We start from the raw sequence: 21971 nt of genomic DNA, 5'->3' as shown, positions 1-21971 counted from the left end.
CCAGTCATAATGGTAGAGAAAGGTTTAATGTGAAGTGAAAATTCTGTCTGGATATGTTCTGCTATGCTGCTACTGAAAGTTTCAAATCAGCTTTCAAAATCCAGGGTAGTTTGTAGCTTGGTAACTCACAAGGCTACACTGTAGAGTAGGCAACAATGTTAGAAAATGTACACTTCCTGATATTAACAAAGTCTAGATGACTTAGTTGAAGGGAGCAAAAAATTAAGCACAATACAGGTTTATCTGAGTATCTGAAACACTCAGGATTACCTAGAGTTCTGTACCTCTGCCAAAAATGTTCAATGCATTCGTTATTTTCATAAAGGCATTAGAAAGCAGAAAAACCAGATTTTAAAGTTAAACTTACTGTTAGAATGACAGCTACATAAGAATTCATTTCTGGATGGAAGTTTGCTATATTGCACTGAAGTCACACTCAATTAAAGATATGTTCATTTTAAGTTTTTATTATTTAAATACACCATACTAGAGCAAATGTCTCTGAAAGTATCACAAATAAAAGTTTTTTCCTTCTTCATTCAGCAAATTAGGAGTAGGTGAAATTTTCTACACTGTAGCTGCTACGAGCTTGATTTTTTTTCCTTTTCCTTTTCTTTTTTTTGTGTCATGGGAAGTAGCAACATTAGGACAAAAAACACTTACATGCATACATACATTGTATTTTACAGAGATACAATAAAAGTGTTTGTGAGAGAATATCACAAGAGCCCCATCTTTCCTTTAGCTCATGTTTGAGTTTTGAAACACATTTCCTTACAACACTTAAATATACAAAGAGCAAAGAGAATGTTGTTAAGGTAAAACACAGGGTACAAATTCTCACCAGTGCCCTGCTAATTGTTAATGAGGGTAGAAAGCAGACTTGAAAGCTTATCTTAATTAGCTTCATTAGTCATTTTCCCCACCCCTCCCAACCCAAAGTTGTTCTCTTCCGGTGGATATTTTTCTCCATTTCCTCTAAAGTCTCCCATTAGCCCAGATTCATGGAGTCCTTAATGTTCATTTTCAGTCATTTTAATACACCAATAAATGTGGGAAGGGCAACCAAGAGTAAAGAAGGTGCAATGGCATGGAGCTGGCATTGATGCTAGCTACAAAGGTGACTTGTCTACTGGAGACATGGGATCCATCTGTGATGAACAAAGTTTGAGATGAAGGCACGCATTCTGCAGTACTCTGACCTTTTAGCAGACCTGCAAGAAAATAAAAATGGGCATCTTAACTAGAATGCTTTATTTGAGTCAAACATGACTGCTTTCACCTTCTCCTTATTTGCTTATTTTATTAAATTACTTTCCAACTGACTCGATTAAAGGTTTTCGGCAACACTTATCCAAGTCCCTAAAGAGTGCAAATGGGGGGGGGGGGAGATCACACCAAAAAAAACAAAACCCTTTTGTTTACTTTTGATAGCCGATGATACACTTTCACAAAGGAAAAATAATTTCTGGTGGGAAATCCTACAGTCACTTTTTTTCTTTAACAAAAGTTGCATTTCCTTTGGACACAGATGAAATGACATGCCTTGCCTTTGAAGCATCAAGTAACGTGATCTTCTAAATTAGGAAAAATTCTGTCTAAGATACCCTTCCCTAGGCAATGCTAGTTAAAATGCTGCATAGCACAAAAGCTAAATATAGAGATTTTTGAATATTTTCTTCCCATTTAAGATTACTCATCTGCTATGTTAGTTAATGTTACATAAACTCTGTAATATATGAAGTCAAACATGTGCCTCCACAGTGATGTGTTAATGAATTGTGATAATTAAAAATGCCTAGCTCGACAGAAACCTAACTTCCACGATAAAGTAGAAACAATCGACAGTCTTCAAATGCAATCTGTTTGCAATTACCAAAATGAAATAATATATTAGATTTTTATGGCTTTTAAATGACATTTTGAGCTTCCTTGCAAGTTTTTTTTTACCCTTTCCCCAAGTTACTAAAAGCCTGAGGTCTATTAGTAACTACAACCCCCCACTTTCAAGCTAATTAAAGTGGTAAAGCTTGGAGGTTTAATTCCCCAGAGCTGATGCTCAGTGTGAGAAAGGTAATTTGTCTGTCCAGAACAAAGATTAGGGAGCAGCCAGCAAGCATATTTAATAAATGAGCATCAAGTGTCCTCTACTATGGACACAGACAATACCAATTATGTAAGTACAAGGGAATTGTTGAGCGATATGTAAACTAGAAGATTCTCTGCAATAGACAGAATAGCAAAACGTAATCTAACTCATGCTTTATTTAAAAGTATAAGAGCTGGAGCCAAGCGAATGCTCTGATCACCACCAATGAAAGGAAAACGTATATCTTGTAAAAAGGGTCTGGGAGGTAGGGAGTAGGAAAGAAACTGAGCTGGGATAAAAGTCTATCATCACAAGAAAAGAACGTGATGAGCTTTTAGAAAATGTTCCTCAGCTGCAAAGTGACAAAATCAGCACAGGACTGCATAAGCCTCCATCGAGCACCCACTTTATACAGAACCATACCCCAGCTTTTAGGGGGGAAATGCTGCCCAAAGTTGTTGGTGGCAATACAATATTTTGCTTATAATAAGGCCATCATTTTTGAAGCCATTTCCCCCAAAAAGCTTCTTGGGAATCAGTTATGAACAACAGAATGTTAGTATGAAAGGGGTTACCCATATTTGCATGTCACAGGGTGACTACAACAATAGACTGGGCAAGCCACTTCCCCAGAAGCAACTAATACTCACCTTGGGCAAATGGCTAATCATGAGGCTGACATCTTCAAATTGGACAGCTTAAGCCAATCTCTGTTCCAAGGCAACAAGGGAAGCTCCATAGAGATATGCTTTTTGAGTCATTTTCCCCCTCAAATATGCAGTATCTATAGTACTGAATGGCAGAGATGGGCAACCAGTGGCTTTCCAGATGCTGTTGGACTAAAACTTCCATCAACCCTGACCACTGGGCCATGCTAGCTCAGGGTGATAGAAGCTCAAGTCCAACAACACCTGGAGGCCACAGGTTCTCCATCCCTGTTGTCTAGAGTCACTCTCTTCTGCAATAAAGGACACTTAGACATACCAGATAACCAAAATCAACCCGACTATCATGCACAAACTAAACCAACTAGGTCCAGAGCAAACAAATCACAACACATTCATCCATTTCTAGAGACTGGCTATCTTCAGGTTATTCATCTCCTATAAAATGTGCAAAGCACTGGCCATTTCTAAAGCCTTCAGATACCAGTTGCTACATCAGGACTATTTTAGGGCTTTCCTACACATTTATTAAAGCACCAATACAGGTCACATCCGTGCCATACTTTTAAAGCACACTGCTTTCCCCAAAGAATCCTGGGGACTGTAGTTTACCCCTCACAGAGCTACAATTCCCAGTACCCTTAAAAAGTACAGTTTCCAGGATTCTTGGGGGGAAGCCATGTGCTTTAAATGAATGGTGAGAATGTAACCACTGTGTTGAGTATTGTAAACGACATAGAACAGAAGTACTCACTGTTTCAATGCGTTATTGTTCAATTGATAACTGTAACCCAAAAATACGCAGTGCCAAAAAAGCACACAATCAACTTTCTTTTAGGGCTCTGGAATCCTGTTAAATTCTAGCCATGAAAACTGAGCTTAACACATAGCACACACCACCCTCACACAACCCCACTTGTGGAAATAAGCCACTCACTAGACTATGTTAGTGTCATCCACTGAGAATGTCACTTTGCTAACACCACCCCCACCCACTTTTCTCCTCTACATCTTTTTGCCTGCCTCTAACATACTGTAGCAATGCAGTTAATAAGACCTGGTTCTTATTGAACTCTTCCTGCACACACTGAGTCACATGTAGGATGAATGCAGCATTGCAATTCCTGCATTCCTGTTTCTATTCCACTCTTATTTCTCTACTGTAATTGCCAGCATTAGTATTACTTTTGCTGAAGCAGAGCAGGACACAAAGGCACCATAAAGCATATGAAACTTTTACTGCACACACAAAACAAATGGATACACACAAAATGATGAACTAGAAACAAGAGGTATTCCCTATGTCATTTAAAAGCAGGGACTGCTATATAGCACCTGGACTATAGGAGGAACCCAAAACAATATTTAAAGAAGGCCGTCATCCTAAACTCACTTACATGGGAAATAAGCCCCTTTACTTCAGAGTGTAACATGCACAAGAGCTCTTAACTATATCTCTCCTGCTTATGACATGCTTGCTCACTATTAAATAAAGGGCAACTTTCAATAACTCTTAATTGTAGCAATGCACCACTTTCCATGGACAAGTTTGTGTTTTCCTGAACATATCTCCTGGGCTCCTTTAGAAAGAAAGGTGGGATATACATTTTATTGTTATTATAATTATAATTATTGTAATTATTAAACCTCTAAAGACAGACAACATCTATATTCCTTGATGTTGCAGAATTTATGAGCTGCCCAATGGTTGTTTCTTTTTTTTAAAAAAAGAAAGACTTTATCTTCAAATTTTCTTCTAACAGATAAATGTTATTTTTGCTAGCCTTCGAACAGACATTAATGAAGTTCCTATTGTAAATCCATAAAGAATTACCAAGTGAAGTGTGCACTTTGTTTCAATGCAATAACTCAGTGCTGTGTGATTGCCTGGGTTAATGATGAAAAAGTCAAATACACTATCAGAGCTGATGGAAAAATCCATCACCAATCTGAAATTAAAATTCATCTGTGGTCAATAAGATTTAATATCCATGCAAGTGGCGCTGTAAAGAGTAAATGAATCAATGTCATCAATACATAATCAGTATGAAATATGATACGAATAAAATTATGTGCAAGACTTGTGCATTCAGTGTTTTCTGGACCAGTGTGGAATGAACAGTCCCTTAACTGAAGGTTGACAGTAATTATTATAAATTAGGCATAGCAGTTATCAAAATGCACTCACTTGCATAGCTATGGGACTTATTAGGGAGATTAAAATAGATCTAAAAACTGTCCAGTTCCAGGAGAGGTACAAGACAACTGTTGATTAAAACTATGTCCTACCTGCTAGTGAGTAAAACCATGTTATACTTTAGCAGCAAAAACTAACAAGCAACATACATGATCAAATGAAGACAACAGAAACTTAAGAGCATTTTTCTCAAAATCAAGCCAACTTAAACTAACAGAACCAAATAAAAGGTAACCATTTCTCTAATGCTAATCTAATGATGCCACAAACCACAACTGTACAGTTAGCTTATTCAAAACCAGGATGCTACACTTGCATATATGCCTTTGTTAAGAGACAAAGATCGCATCCCACAAGAGTCTACTTGTCTGCCAGAATTGTTATGGCAAAACACAAACATATAAAGGCTGAGCCCAGATTAAACTGGAGTTGCTTCGCAATTCTATATTTAGAGCTGCATCCTGTTAACTACAGTCCACCATGTAAAACCATTTGAAATGATGTCCAGTATTAGGCTGAAAATATATTATCTTGATTTAACTCTAATAAGGCCTATTAGCAATTGTTCAGCATTCACCTTCTGATCTGGCAGTAGTGGATTGCTCTGAAGTGAATTCAAATGGCCATTGATGAGAGCTGTAGGTCTATCATGTTCGCAGAATAAACTGCCGTTGATGTAGTGAAACCTGTCTCCAGGGACCAGGCGGTTTCGGCAGGTAGAGCACGTAAAACACTGAAATGGATGAACAAAAGTAAAGTCAAAACTTTGAAGGCATTAAAAAGTCAATATTATAATTTGAATTACAGCAGAGTTAAAAGATATATGGACTTCGGCCAAATACAGAAAGCTGCACCTGTTGGAATTCAATGGTGTGTTCAGACATGCAGCACCACTAATCACCAGGACAACCTATGAATTATCTAAAAGCTTTTTCATCCATAACTAAGCCCATTTTATAAATTCACAGGAGATACAGGTTTTATTTATAGATCTATGCACGGATGCCATAGTATTTGGGATAGAGGGTGAGAACTGTGCATCAGAAAGACATTTTTCCTACCTTAAGATGATAGACATTCCCTTGTGCTCTCATAACCAGCTCACTAGCAGGAATTGACTGACCACAAGCACTGCAAGCACCACTATTTCCAAATAACCTGAAAATAAAAAGGTGATGCTTATTACTTTTTTTCCCACCTGAGACACTTGTGAATAAAGACTGTATACCAATACTGAAACAGTCATTTTCAACTTCTTAAAATCCTTTCCTGAAACTTGTTTACATAGTTTGGGGCATGATAATCTAAGAGACAATGGAAGTCAAATTGCCACAGGAGCACCCTAGACCTCTCAAGACTTGGAAGCACAGGATCTAATAAAATATTGACTTGCATCTAGCAACACAAACCAATTCTGTACAACATTTTTTATCAGATTACTGGGTTTGTCATAAAAAACAGGAACAGAATTCATGACTGGAGTTTAAATGTATTGTGTCCTTGAAATTATATAAAGAACTTTTTTGTACTTTAATCATATCTTGAGAGATGAGTCATCAAAAGGGTTAAGAGGATTTGATTGTATATCTAAGACGACATCATGCTCAGTGTATTGAAACTCCAGTAAACCTCCATCAGGGCAGAGTTTCTATTAGAAACTCTCGGCTATCCAGGTTGATATATAATGTGTATGGGTTAACCTTTTCAATCATGGTGTCAACACTTTAGATTTGCCTCTGCTCATCTCTTTCATCCTAACCTTCTCTCTCTCTGTTGATAATGAAATGCTTGCTCCAACTTCCCTCTATCTGCTCCTGAGTCCACAATTTAGATTACTTAATCTCTGCTAGCAACAAACTGAATGAAATTTCGATTTGAGCAGAAAGTAATTTACCGGGATCTGGACCCATTTGTCATCATATCTCTCTGGGTGTTTGCTGTATCACTGCAGTTTTCCTATGCAATCAAATGAGACCACAACATCTGCCATGGGGGGGGGGAGAGAGAAGAGGAAAAGCAGAGGAAGGGGGGAGGACTGAAGGAAAATATACACAGTTCTTCTAATGCATTTAAAGGCACAACATACTGATTTGAGATACAATACTTTAATGAACATTGATCTTCCACTTCTACAGAATGTGTTAGAATTAAAAAAGGCTTGTCTTCCCCCCCCTTTGCTTTTCTGCAGTTTCTCGTTCCATCCACAGCTATTTATAATGATGAACCCACAACCATCTTATAGTGAAGAAGGAATCTGAACTAGCTGCCAGACTCCTTTCCCCCCTCCCCCTATGGCACTGGGGGAGCGAGGAGAGAGAAAGCAAGAGAACATATAACATTCATGTATTGGTGTCATAATATTAATTATTTGCATTGCCTTTTTTTCCCCAACAGTAAAGTCATACAATTGTGCATGTGTATCAGTCTGGAGGACGTGTAACTACAGAAAATGCTATGATCTGAATGTTTGCTGCATGGCTCTGTATCAAGAAAAAAAATAATTGCTTTGAGTTTTCCAGAATCAGTGCTTGCAGAGGGAGGCTTGTCATGTTCAAACTACTAATTTGCTGTCGCCACTTTATTGAAAATAGCCTGTAAGTTGTTATTAAATGTATCGACTGAACGACAGGGAGAGTAGTAAAACTGCCCCTTAAGATGGCTTTTAATAGGAAGCCTGAGAAACAAATTTTGCAGCAGCATCGATTTGAAGAGTTCAATCAAAACTCCATTTCAAAACTAATTAGTCTGAGATCCGCAACACACTGACACTTTCTTGAGAGTCAGAATGGGTACAAAGGGAAAGCTGAACTAATACACTGCCAAGACCTCCAGCCTAAAAAGGGCTGAACTGACTGGAAAAACTAAAGGAATTCTAGTATCTGCTCAATCAGGAAGACCATTTCAAAATATTTACAAGAACTTATTGGGACTCCATAAGAACTTCACTACGTATTTTATTTCCCCCACCACCCCTATTATCAGTGGCAACAGTCTAGAAGGAAGTAATTTAAAGAGGAAGCAGGGGCCATTTGTAGAACTATGACTAAAGTGGCAGCAAAAATTACAACTAAAGGTTTTTTAAGTGTGGCAAAAGAATGATCTCATTACTGCATATATACTCCCCTCCCAGAAGTACACACACTCCTCTTTTAGAGGAGGACAGACAGAAGAACTTTCACAGCCTCCGATGGAAGAGAAGAATTCAAATGCACCTCACCATTTAAAAATCATTTTTAATAATGCTGCTTTCACTGGGCCACATTCTCTTCATAAAGCATCTGTGTATTATACAAATTTCCCAAGCAAAGGTGGTTGTGCATCTAAATAAAAGTGGATTTTAATAATTGCAACTGTCAAAACTGTAATCCAAGAAGCTACTCACATCTCTCTCTCACACACACACGCACGCGCGCGCACAGAGAGAGAGAGAGAGAGAGAGAGAGAGAGAGAGAGAGAGAGGGAGAGAGAGAGAGAGAGAGAGAGAGAGAGAGAGAGAGACTCATTCTAGAACAAATTGATTTCTTTGAAGGGCTACAACTGAAACTAGTTTAAGTCAGTCTACAGATATTTGGTAATCTGCAGAGTCAGGCTACTACTGAAGCATGTATCTAGGACTTTGTCCATTACTTTTTTAAAAGTGTAAATTTTTATTTTTATTTCCGACTAATGAAAATACTCTTATTTTATGGCAGTTTATCAGAAGTTTCAGATAACCTTCGTTTCATTATGAGGACGACAATCACCTTTAACTACCCTCATCCTGAAAAGTTGTTTTTATATGGGTTCTGTAAGAGAGGAGAGTTAATTAGCTAATCAGAGAGACTGTCCAGGACAGTATTTGATTTAAAAGGCTTGGAGGCTTTAGGTGCTCAATTAAGTAACTATCGGTCTCAGCCTGGACTTTAATGGCATCTTTAACTCCGGCAATGGGGGAGAGACACCCCAGGTCAGGCTAATTAAAGCCAGGGGACTCTTTAATTGCAGTGACAGAAGTGGTTTCAGTTTCGTCTCTTTGGGTCTTGGAGTCCAAAGAGATTGCTAATATTTCAACATTTGGGCAACATAATCAATCACCAGCATTGAGATGCTCCATATATATGGATGAAAGCAAGGTCCTACATTTTGTAGCATTATGCAGTGCTACCTTAAATTAATTCCAACGCTCTTCTCCACCTTATCCACAGTATCAGAACTTTAAGAAAGGAGCAGTGGTGGTGAGAATGGAAGAAGAGGATGAGGGCAGCCAGAGGGATTAGCTCAAAAATTCAATTTATTCAACTGGAACACTTGTAAAATAAACTACAAAGTAGTAACATGCATTGTAGGGGATTGTTATAATACTGTGGAAGCCAAAGAGCCTTGCCCTGCAAAGAGCTTTACACTGCCAGCCCCTCAATTTCATTTTCCCTTTGTACCTGAAAGGGGGGGGGAGGACAGGAAAGAAGAGGATAATATATCTGCACCCCAGAGCATCCAAACTTCCTATCTGAAAGAAACGCACAACCAAAGCTGCTGATCCAGAAGCAACTGGTTTTCCAACAGATTCCCTATACCAGATCCAAATTCTGCACCAGATGTATCAGATGGAAAAAAGGCTACACAGAAAATTATGCCTAGAGCCAAGTCCATTAAAGGTACTTCAGCATAACTACAGCCCGAGCACCTTAAAAGCACCAGAAGCTATTGATACTTAAAAGGGGGAAGAAGGCGGCTGTGCAAGTGCTGCATTATAGAGGGAGAAGGGGAGGAAGAGAGAGAGAAAAAATATCAGCCAAATTACGCTTGGTTAATTCAGAGTAACAGATCTGCCCCCAAGTGAATTGGAGGCCTTGAATTAATTCTGTTATGACAAATCAAGATAAACGTTCCCCCTAAATTGCATGCGATTTAATTAATTTTTGAGATCCTGGATTTTTTTCCAAGCTAATAGTTCACATGCTCCTGTGCTGTCATTGTGCTTGAGTGGGCAGACTTCAAAGTGATATTAAATAACCAACTATTAGATTTACCTAGCACGTCCTATTGGAAAAATGCCATTTAATTACCTAGCCTGTTCAATTAAAGGGACAGCATTCCCTGAATATAGCAGCTTGCTGTTGATTACCAGAAAAATGAACTCGTTGCCTGGCGGCTCCCTCCCTTTCCTCCCCTCCTCAGATGGCTCACACTGCAGACAGCCTACGTGAATGGCAATGAGCAGCAAGAAGAACGGAGAGCATCTTTTGCCTGTTGGAATGGGGATCAAGTGCCTGCCCTGGCATGGCAAACTCAGCACCACAAACATTAGAGAGGTGGGGTGGGAGGGAGAGAACCATGAACTCACGATCTGGGCATTTGCACAACAAATCCACATGCTCCTCCCCAAACCACGACAAAAAAAGTCCTTCCCTTCCTACCACAATAGCAAACTCCAGGTGGGACATGATTATATAATCATACTAAACAGACATTTGTACAGTAAAGGGTTCCCAAGCACCAGCCCTTTAAGGAATGCCTACTTTGTTTCCGCACCACCACCTCTTTCAAACCCACCACACCTTATTCTCTTTTGCTCTCTCCAAGGCCAATTTTGTTAATTAAATGTTTTGTTTGCAACACAGCTCTCATTCATTTCGGACACGTCATTCCAGACAGATCTAAGCCAGGGACGAGATCTCATTAGATAAAACCTATCAGAACCAAGAGAAAATGGAGGAGACTCTAATTAAAGCTCTTAATTGTGCAGATCTAGTGCCATGCTGCTGCTTTATCTAGAATCTCATTGCTGGGAGGGCTGCCCATCACCCTTCTCCCTTCCAAATAAATCCTCAGTTTGCTTAGGGCACTATGTGAGTTAAGGGGTCAGGGAAGAGTCAACGTACTTCCATCATTTTACTTACACACACACACAGCTGCCAACAAGAACTGTGGCAGTTCTTAGACAGATATAGTAAGTCTGGTTTTGTAAAGCCACAGCTCAGAGCCGATTGAAAAGACCCTTGGTGGTGGTTAAACAAAAATCACAAGTTATGTGGTCCTATCACAGACTTGAATCAGCCAGTCCATATCACCTCAAAGAGAATGAACAATCAATCCTCTTCTCACTTTATGAACACATTTCATTGTAAGTCCAGTTAATATCATCTTTGGAATTTCTGCAAGCAGCCTAAGGAACAAAATTAGGACACTGGAAGAGTCTTCCTTCTATAACCTTTCCTACACTATCCTCAATAAAAACCACACATATGCCACTGATAAAATGGTAGCATCATGTTCATTAGTAGATTAGGGCATGCAGTTACTCATACCTGAAAGTCATCAGGGTCACAGATGAAAATGTTGGAAGTTTACGTACTTAGGTCACTAGACATTTATTCTACGGAGCAAGCAGACATCCAGAAGTACATACCTGATATACTCAAGTATCTGTATTTTATTGGGTAAGCTACTTAGCTCTAGTGAATTGCCAGACCAATGAAACAAAACCAATTCAAATTTACCATCTGATAAAGCACCCTATTTATAATAGCCTATATTAAAACTGTAATAAGCTTTGGCCACACAAAAACCTGAGGCAGAGATTTCAATAAGCTGGCCTAAACTTACCTTAGGGGTACAGTAGACAACTTCTCTTTTTAATTAGTAGTGAGCAGAAGAGGTTTGTTTGATGGTTTTAGTAGAGAGACACGAAATCTGTACTGTTCATTGAATCTGAACAGTAGTGTCAATTTTTCCACTTCAAACAAACCTCTTTTTCTAACCGTTCTGCTATATTTAATTAGAATTCTGTCTCGCTTATGCAGTTACTTTGGACAAGGATCAAGAATGCATCACTGTAAGCCTGCGCACACTGATTTTGAAGCATTTACTTTAAAAATCCACACACTTAACAAAATTAATGCTACAATCCCTTAAAACCTTTCTATTGCCATTTTGTTTTCTGTATTGTATTTAGTTGATTGAAGGTGCTAGCATAAAAAAAGAGCATTATCAGAACAAGCAAGGATCTCTTTGGTGTCATTTTAAAACAGTGATACCTCCGAGTTCAATACAAGGTATGTAAAATTTAGTATGCAACTACACAAAATTATTACATAGATTCATGTATAAATTCCAGCAACAATATGCTTAAAATAATTATAACCAAGTATTTGAAGAGGGGTATAAGGGCATTATCTCCACCGCTAAAGCACTCCCTCCTTCCAAGAACTGGGATACTGTTTCAAATCTTCTTTAAAGTGTGAAAATCAAGACAATCAAGACAACACTCCATATGCCTTTACTTCACATTGTTTCTATGACAAAAAAGGTGGGAGGGGGCTGTTTAATTACTGGTTGCTGAACTAGAACACCTCCTCAAAGCATTCATGTGCACCAGTCTATCAAGTCATTTACTCAAATTAAATATGTAATCCTTCAAAATGCCTCCTTTCAAAATGAGTTTAAAGGAGCTTGAGTTCACCTGAAAAGATCCAATGGGCACCTGAACCTCTTAAATTCCATTAATTGTCTAAACTAGTTTTTTTAAAAAGACAAACACATTTTTGTAATGCAAAGTAGAGGAGATGCAGAGCATTTGATGTCATTAGAAATATTTAAGCATTTATCCAACTATACATTTTTTTACCCTGAAAGTTATGCTCCACAACTATACGATAGCAAACATGACTATTGGACTGTGTGCATATTTTTACACAAGAGGCAGTCGCCCCCTCAATAGTTAATAAACTCTTTCACAATGAATACAGAGAATGAGTCATTCCATTTTCATTTGAAAGTGCTTATGCAAATATAATAAATCAGTTATTAAAAAAAATTAAGATAGCCATCACATTTTTTTAGCCTCTCTCCAACACAGTTCTAGTTAACTCTATTCTTGTCTTCTCTCCTTTAGGTTTCAGATAAACACACTTCTACTCTGTTACCATAAGGTAGCCAACAGTAGCCAACTGTTTTGAACTGGGACTTCTCTTCAGGAGCACTTTCGGAGGTTTTATTCAATCACACCTCTCCTATGGGCCATCTATCCAACTTTCCCATTGTAATCCAGGAAAAGGATTGCTTCAATAAATTAGGCTTCTAGTTTTGAACTACCACCTATACCCAGAGATGTTTCTGCCCACAGTCCCTCCTGTTTCATAGACAAGTATGCAGTTGATGTATTGAAGAGACTGGCAAACCAGCCTGCCTCCCCTGTGTCTCTCTCACCTGATGTAGTCGTTTCTGCACAGGATCATGCCGCTCTTAGTGTAGCAGGACGTACCAATTTCTCCCAGCTGGGCTTGGCAGCAGGAGCACTTCAGGCACCGGCTGTGCCAATAGCTATCCATGGCATAGAGCAAGAAGCGATCGGCAATCTTCCCCCCGCAGCCTGCACATCTTTTCCATGAGAGGGAGCCACTGGTGACCGGGGGAGGCTGTGAGCTGCTGCCTGGGTTCACCATGGTCTGGATGGGTGGGAGGGAGGGAGGGAGGGAGGGAAAGAGAGAAAGAAAATGAAAAGGGGGGTTAATTTTCAGGCCGGAAGTTCTTGCAACTTTCCTCTCCAATACAGTAGGGGTGAAGAGAAAGAAAAAGATGGGAAACAGCAACTTGTTTACTTTAGAGTCTTTGTTCTGGGTTAATTAGCTGCCTTCCCTTCCAAGTTGACTAGTGGCGCTCAATGACAGTTTTAGCTTGCAATACTGCTGTCAAACTTAAGAGTGACCTCCCCCCCCCCTTTGTTTGCTACCAGGAAAGTACACACACCTGGAGCCACACAGTCTACATGTCACTCCCAGATATAAATCCTTGGCCCTATAGCACTAAAATGAAAATGGGAGAAAAGCAGCCAGGATGAAGCCACAATCCCTGACCACAACTCTTGGGAAGTGCAGCTGCAGTTCACAAGTTGGGGTCAGTTCAGAGGATTTGTTTAGTCCTATTTTACAGGAGAGGCAAGTATAAGCTGTGGAGAAAACTGCAAAAGTTGTGAAACTGGTTTTTCAAGGTCTCCCTTTTCATGCCATTGTTATCTGCAGGGGCTCAGCCAGGATTGTCCCAATTTATTTATTTTTTTCTTTAAAAGATCAAATGAAGTGGGGTCCGCTCCCAAAGGATGCTTTGCCGAATAATAATAGATCACTGAACTTTAAGTAGCCTGTTAACTTCCTATACAAACACAATCTACTTTTGTCTCACTAATCTGCCCTTGATCAGCAATTTAAATGCTAAACTCTGTGTTGCCCTAAAAAAGAAGAAGTTTTGTGGCAAAAGCAGAGAGGCAGAACAATCAAGTATGCCCCACTCAGGAAACAGCTAGCAAGGCCGGCTGCAAAAGTGCTGCTTGGGAAAAAATAGACACACATTCAAACCCACAAGTATGTTTCTCACTTTCTAATAAATGCTTTGTTCAAGCAGGACAACAGGGAGATTAATAACGGAACCAATTCATAAAGCTTACTCCAAACCGATTAATTTGCTTTGCCTCAAATCCAGAGTCCAAAAGATGACTGCTCCTTCAGTCATTTATACTATAAAAAGATCAAGTTATTTACTGCCAATTAAGCAGCGTGTTTTCCCTTTGTCCTTTGTAAGCTGTCCCTGCTCAGCCCAAGGCATTTGGCTATTAGCTAAGACATATACCTCTGAAGCGGAAAAAGAGGAGGGCAAACTTTCCTGCCACTTGCCCAACTTAGTTACAATAGCAGCTTCGTTCCTTAAAATGGGCCACTTAAAAAAAATGAATCAAACAAAACAGGATTTCCTTCAAAATAACTCCTGATCATATGTTCAGTTGACCACACAATAAACCAGACTGCGAACTGCACCAATTAAGTCTGTAACTAAAAACCCTGAGACTTGGGAAAGTGAACCACTCTAAAAGCCATTAGCATTGCATTTCTCTGAATGCATCATATACCTTTATGTAAATTGATTTCTGATGCATTTAACTCACAGAATGGCCTTTTGTTACCATTTCCAGCAATATGAATCTGCATTTCCTATGTCTGATTAAAAGCAAAAATATTTCAGAAGTATGTTAAACCCACTTCTGATCTTTCCAAGACCAAAAACATCCCACATGAACCCACTATCTTAACCCCCCTCCTTCTTTGTTGAAATGTAAATATTATATATAAAAGGAAACGTTACACTGACAGAAGCATCCTGTAACCCCATTAAGCTAAAGCTCTTAAGGACAAGCAATACCTTAATGCTGATTAAATCTAAAAGAGATGAATCGAGAGGACTGACCAGAAAGTGACTCCCTTGATAACTAAGGACAGGCCCTCATCAAGTTTCATTTAGAGTTGGGGGGGTAGAGAAAGAGAAGGAAAGCTTTTAACTTAAATAGGCTTACTCTGGTAATTACACAGCCAAGCAATTTAGGTCCTGGAACAGAGGCAATGAAACAGAAAGGAGAGCTGGCAGCTAGAGGCAAAACACACACCCCCTCCCTCCTTTTAACAACGTCTCTGGTGATTTTAATGGAGACCAAGGGAGGGACAAGCGTAGCGCTTGCAATTTGTAGTACAAAAAAAATGGATGCTTAATTCACGGCTTGGTTTTAATTAGGTTGATTCATCAGATTTCCCCTGAACAAAAAAAGAGGAGAAAAGGCGGGGGGAAGGGACAAAATAGTGAAAATACCTCTTTTAAGACCCTCCCCAGCCAAGCCTGCCACTGTTTCAAAATAGTGTTTACTACAAAGAAAGTGGGCGATCGTTCCTCCCACCTCCTTCTCGACTCCCAGGCAGAGCCGGGCAAAGGGGAGAAGCAACGCGGGGCAAGCAGGCAGTCTTTTGTACCGCTACGTTGGGCTGCGGGCGGCCCCGCAGCAATTAGCTCCCAAGAGGCACGGGCAACCCCCCCCCTCCGGTTGATTCAAGGCGATGGGTCATGCCTGCTTCCCATGCCGGACCACAACGAACCGGGGGAAGAAGAGGAAAGGAAGAAAGCAAGGGTAGGAGAGAGAGAGAGAGAGAGAGAGGGCATGCCAAAATAACCAAGTCCCTAGAAAAGCAAGAACGTCCCCGTCTTACCTGTTTCCCCTCTATGGTGCAAGAGGCCGTGGATAACGTGGTTGTGGCGTTTGGAGAGCTCTCGTGGGAAAACGGCAGGCTTGTTTGCCAGGGAGATATTTCAGAAGAGGAAAAGGAGGTGGGGGAGGACCAACCCAACGCGCTGCTACGGCAGAACCCTCCGAGTCAGGATATTACAAGCGCCCGGGCTAGAAGGAGAGAGGGAGGGGGGGAATGTCCGGGAAATGCCTGTTCCAGTCCGTCCGTCCTCCCTCCCTTGTTTCTTCCCCTTCTTCGTCTTCCTTCTGCTGTTGCTGTTTCCCCTTGAGGAGAGCTGCAGAGTTCAGTCTCTGCTACTAGGCTGCAAAAGCGAGCACGGGCGCCGCCGCTCTAGTTGCTGCAATAGCTGGGTTAAGTTTTGGCAGATGTGGCCGCACTTTAGAGCTCTCTCCCCACCCCTTTTCTGCTGCTGCCGCCACCTCCTCTTCCTTTACCCTTGTGAGCTCGGACGGCTTCCAAAGGCTCTCACTACAAAACAGCCACAGTCCTGGGGGAAAAGTCCTGAGACGGAAAGAAAAGCAGCCGGAGCTCGGCTACAACAGCGGCGGCTTCCTCGCCTACGACTCGCCGAGGCTTCCTTAGGCGGCGGCGCTGCTACTACTAGCAGCAGTGGCGATGGTAGCAGGACGCGCAAAGGAGGCCCCTCTCGCTGGCGCCCTCGGTGCCTCTCTGCGTTGCTCTTCCCCATGTGTTACTGACAGAGCAAAATCCCAACTACTCCGCAGCTCGGCCCCTCGCGTCACAGCGCCTCGGCCAATCCGCCCGCAGCTTGTTCAGGCGGAATAATAAAACCTGCCAATCCCGAGGAAGACAAAGGAGTGAGTGAAAGGAAGAGGGAGGGAGAAAGAAAGAAGAGGGAGTCTCAGTCAAGTCAGGTGGGAAACGAAGCAAAGCAACGTAAGCTTGAGTGAACAAGAAGCGGCTAACTGTGGTTGGTGCCGCTGCTCCTCCGTCCACTTCACCCAACTCCTTCTTGGGATTGGAGACCTTCTCCTGGCCCCCGTGATTGCCGCGCCAAAGCGAGGCGGCGGCGGCCAGCCTTCCTGTAATTAAGGCCGCAATCCTACGTACCCTTTCTTGGAACTGAACTTCCGAATACACTGTGCATAGCATCGGGCGGTGGTGACCGCTAGCATTATTACTTTAAGGAGAGTCGCGGGGTTTGTTTCTTCATAGGATCAGGCTAGATTAAGCTGTCATCTCGTGCGCGCTCACTTGGGAGGAAGCTCCGTTAAATTCTGCGGGAAACGACTTCTGGGTAGTAACGCACAGGAGCCTACAGGGCTGGGGGACTCGAGCTCATAGAATAATTTTGGACCCCCAAGGGGTATTTTTAATAGGCGCGGACACTTCGTACAGCAAGGCTGTAATCCTGTGCAAGCTTACTTGTTGGGAATAAGCCCCGTTGGGACATATTTTTAAGGAATCCTTCATAGGATCACGGGAGCCTTATTACCTCAAGCGCATATCGCCCAGGATTCGGTGAAGCTTCACCAAAGGGAGAGTAGGGGGCACTTTGTAACAGACAGTTTTTTTAAAAAATAAATAAATGATATCTAATTTATTTGCAAAGGCACCCTGTGAATAGATTTGGATAAAACATTCTCATTTGACCAGATCTTCCCAGTGGGGCTTCACAGCAGGGCAAGCCCACGAACCTCAGTAACTCAAGTCCAAATTCAATATGCTACATCAGGCTGGCTCCTTTGGTTTGAATGTTTCAGCGGCTGCTGTTGCTCCTCCCCTCACTTAGCCAGAAATATTGGGTCTTTCAGAAAAGTTTGTGCTCCACTGTGCTAGAAGCCTCAAGTAAAATGAGAGTGCACGTCTCCACAGCTTAACTCTTGTCACATTTTGACCTACTAGCCCTCCTGACTCGACTACAGGCCTAGGCTTCCTCCTTCTTGCCCCATATGTTTTGCAAATCAGACAGGCCTGTGCCTTTCCCAGGACTTATCTCTACTACAAATCCAAAGAGGATCAGTGTAGGAGTCCCAATCAAAAGGAGCCTGTTACATTAAAATCCAGCACAATGATTTTTTGTACCTCCATTTCTCATATTTCCTCCTCCAACTTATGGTTTGGTCCTGAAGCAGAGAATGCAGCCATCCTGGAAAACCGATCTTTACTCTGTAAGGGGCAGTTTGGAAGCCAAGTATTCAATTTTGGAGGAAAGTTTTACTTCAATTCCTGTGGTATTTACTTCTAAGTTCAGTGGGATTTGCGCCTCCCAAGTGAGGCTGCGGTCCAATACACACTTATGTGGGAAAAAGTCTCACTGAACCCAATGGAGCTTACTTCTGAGTAGACATGTATTGGATTGCAGCCTAAGTGTGCATTGGTTGAAAATCTTAGTATCCATGCTCATACTAGAGCTGTATAAGCTAACTAACCCAGTCTCTTGCCCTAAAAAAAGGAAGAAAAAAAACCCTCATGTTTTCAGTGTTTTGCCTCCTGCGTTTAACCTCCAGGAAAGCCACTTCTCCCTTTCCTTCATCTTTATCTAGCTAATTTGGACAATAATCATTCTGGGCTAAATTGTAATACCACCTATGTATTCTGTTAAGTGCCTTGGAGTGTTATTGTTTTAACACCAGCACTATTAAATTGTTGATGAGACTATAAGCAGTCTCAAAATTGCAACCAGTTTAGGGTTCTTCCCATGTGTCTTTCTGTGAGACAGGCAGAAATTCAACACATGATGTTCTTCCCAGCATGGTGATGTAAAAAGCTGCACCGGTTGAATTTGTGTCTCCTCTCAGGGAAGAAATTGCAGTCTTCATTCTTAGGCAGAAGTGTTTCCCAGCCTGATATCCTTTAACTTAGTCTTTCAAATAAACCCAGAAAATGTTCCCACACATTCTTCATGGTAGCCATTTGTAGCTTAAAAGAAACAACTTTTTAAAGGCTTTAGTGTCTGGGCACCTGAATGCAGCTCTTACCATAGGTGATCAGGTAAATGATATTTGCCAGCTTTCCTAGTCTGTGAAGCCAAGACCTTCTGTATGCAAAGATTTATCTTCATCACTGAACAAACTACCAACTTTTCTTATACGAAGTCTAGACATCCATCTCTCCCCTCCCCACCCCCCTTGTCAGAATTTGGTTAATTTGTATTTAGAGCTGCTCCTCTAGGCCACTTTATTGATAATGAATAAGTATAACTCTTCCTGTTGAAGGAGAGTGTGAAGAGGGTGTAGATCATCAAGGCAGCAATCCTCAAACCACTTACTCCAGGGCACAGTGGCTGAGGTCAATGGAATGGGATTACTCCACGTGCAGCCTGAGGTATTAGCACTGATTATGTTGATATTGAAGTAATATAGGGTCAGGCCTACTAACCTGTTTTTCCTCAGAAATTTCAGAGAGCACTGTGGACTCAGTCCTATCCTCACACACTTAACACTTCACCAGCTCCTCATGTGGTGTACTTTGTAGGACAAAATTTGATCCTCTGATTGGAAAAGTAAAAAAAAAAAGTGAACAGCGCCCTCTCATCAAAGCAGCGGCCATTGATTTTTAAGTACTCCTTGTTGAATCAATGGGGAGTTCCAGCTTAAAAATTAATGCTACTGTAACTCAGTGTTATTAATACCCCATAAAATTTTAAAAGAGGAATGTTTTACGTTCGGCTGGCAGTTAATAGCACATTGTGCCATTTAAAAAGGCAATACCATTGTTCTTTAAAATGAACAACCAAACAAACTTGAACAGAGTGAGAAGCCCATTAAAGGAATTAAATATCCAGTTGTATAAAATTCTAATAGAAAAATGAAATATTCATTCCATGGATAGGACAGTTTTTGAGGCCCATACGTAACCAAAGTTAGAAGCAAACATTCTCCGAAGAAGAAATATTGCTAAAGGGAATTGAGATATTAAATCAATGCTATGTTTTCATGTAACAGACAATGGGAGTCTACGTCTAATGGTCTGCCCAGAATGACCTTTAATAAATGCAAAACCTACAATAACCATGAGGAAAAAACAATAGAGAAGTTTGCTGGATTGTTCATCTCATAACTACAGGGAACAGTGTCAGGCTTAGGAAGCTACCTTATACAGAGTCAAACTATTGGCCCACCTAGCTCAATATTGTTTATTCTGACTGGCAGTGGCTCCCTGGGGTTTCAGAGAGATCTCTCCCTGCCTTACCTGGAGATGTTAGGGACTGAGTCAGGGACCTTCTGCATGCAAAACAGATACTCAGTAATCATGGTCCTTCGTGAAGGACCTCCTGTGTCTGCCTGAGATAGAAGAGAAAATCAAAGACACAACAGGAAGTGTGGAACCTCTCCTCCCTTTCACCTCAGGGTTGCCAACTTTTTAATTGGCCCTTGCCTCATTAACAGCAATTTTAGGTACAGCAATTAGCAGGTGCCATGAAAAGCATCACCTGCTGATTTCAAACCTCTGTTAAAGAGACTGAACAGGCCAGGATATTTGTTTTGTGCCATACTCACCTCCCCCCACCTGTTACCTCTGGTATTGGAGCTAGGGTGGCCAGATGCAAGAGGACAGGACTCTTGTACCTTGAATAGTTGTGTAGAAGACAGAATTTGCAGATACACCTGCTGAAATTCTGTCTTCTAGATAACTTCAAGATTCAAGAGCCCTGTCCTCTTTTGCATCTGGTCACCTTAAGGAGACCAGCTGGCCTAGAATGCAGGGCAGAAAAGAGCAGGCAGGATGAAAGTTCAATATTTCCTGCCCAAATCACATCCCTCTTTGCACACATTTGGGACCACACTTACATGAATTTACTGCAATCACATATTTAGCTAGTTGTAAAATGGATAGGCAACATATCACACACTATATGTTGGACTACAACTCCCATCATCCCTGACCACTGGCCATGGCTGGGGCTGATGGAAGGTAGTGTCCAACAACATCTAAAGGCCACAAGTTCTTCACCCCTTGCTACATTTATCTCCACTTTGAAAAAACAACCTTTTACTCTTCCCTAGAGAGGCCCACCTGGTGCCTATTTTGATGTCTTTTTACAACTAGGCAAATACCTTTTAGAAATATCTGGACATTATTTTCCTCTTAGGTGTAATTTAGTCATGCTAACTGGCTTTTCCAGATTTTGCTGCCTTTTAGGATCTGCTTTCTGTGTATTTTGTTTTATATATTTTTGTAAATGATGTTCTCTCCAGTTGTGCAAAAAAAAAATGTAGTGTTGTTTTTAAAGTTTTACATATTTTACTATTCTTCTCAGAAAATCAGCCTAAAAATATTTTAAATAAAGATATATTTTCGTTTTATGCAAGTACCCTGGGAATATTTGTGGAAGGGCAGTATACAAATAATAATTGTTGTTATTATTATTATTAATAATAATAATAATAATAATGCTTCCAGTTTCAGTACAGTATACAACTATTTATAGTCACTACTACTATTACTTTCAGTTTCAGAACACTACAAGTAGAAAAACAACTTTTAAAAAGTTGTTTCACAGGGTAACGTACAGGCAAAGAGGCAGGGCCAGCCAGGATATTTTGTTGGCTCAGCTGAAAGAGAAGATGGTACATTCCATATACCAGCCTTTCCCAACTAGTGGGCCACCAGATGTTGTTGGACCACAACTCCCATCAGCCTCAGCCAGCATTGCCAATGGTCAGGAAAGATGGGAATTGTGGTCCACCAACATCTGGTGGCTCACTAGTTGGGAAACGCTGCCATATGCTGAAGCTGACTGGGAGGACAGTTGGATCACGCTTCAACAAAGGCTATAGGGCAGCATTCTTCCCCATACCAAAGGGAATCAGGATAGCTTGGGGATGAGCACAGGACAGGCTATATGATACTACAGCTTTGTCCTCCAAACCTTCACCATTTCTCCCTACCCCCCATCATTTGCCACCTGAGGTGCCTGACTCACTCTATCTAATGGTAGGGCTGGCCCTGAGAGGAAAGGGTTCAGCTCTCTCTCTTCTACTTACCCAATCTGCCCTTTATTTATATGATTT

At 41.0% G+C, this 21971-nt stretch overlaps 1 protein-coding gene across 3 annotated transcripts; it reads right to left on the bottom strand.

Moving 5' to 3' along the window:
- Nucleotides 1–447: 447 nt before the first annotated feature.
- LMO4 (LIM domain only 4) lies at nt 448–20288 on the bottom strand. Of its 3 annotated transcripts, XM_061633569.1 has the most exons (8): nt 20149–20288; nt 19336–19447; nt 18040–18123; nt 15955–16785; nt 13139–13377; nt 6013–6109; nt 5529–5684; nt 448–1214 (listed from the first exon to the last, which is right to left on the bottom strand). In XM_061633569.1, exons 5-8 carry the CDS (start codon nt 13372–13374, stop codon nt 1206–1208), a joined length of 498 nt encoding a protein of 165 aa, XP_061489553.1. In that variant the 5' UTR covers nt 13375–13377; nt 15955–16785; nt 18040–18123; nt 19336–19447; nt 20149–20288; the 3' UTR covers nt 448–1205. The 3 variants fall into 3 exon arrangements, with proteins under 3 accessions (XP_061489553.1, XP_061489554.1, XP_061489555.1); XM_061633570.1 differs by lacking the exon at nt 18040–18123; XM_061633571.1 differs by lacking the exons at nt 18040–18123; nt 19336–19447.
- Between the last annotated feature and the right edge of the window lie 1683 nt (nt 20289–21971).

The sequence above is a fragment of the Rhineura floridana genome, chromosome 6, assembly GCF_030035675.1.
Source record: "Rhineura floridana isolate rRhiFlo1 chromosome 6, rRhiFlo1.hap2, whole genome shotgun sequence".
In the NCBI taxonomy this organism is placed as follows: domain Eukaryota; kingdom Metazoa; phylum Chordata; class Lepidosauria; order Squamata; family Rhineuridae; genus Rhineura; species Rhineura floridana.
This window is presented reverse-complemented; position numbering and strand designations above follow the sequence as displayed.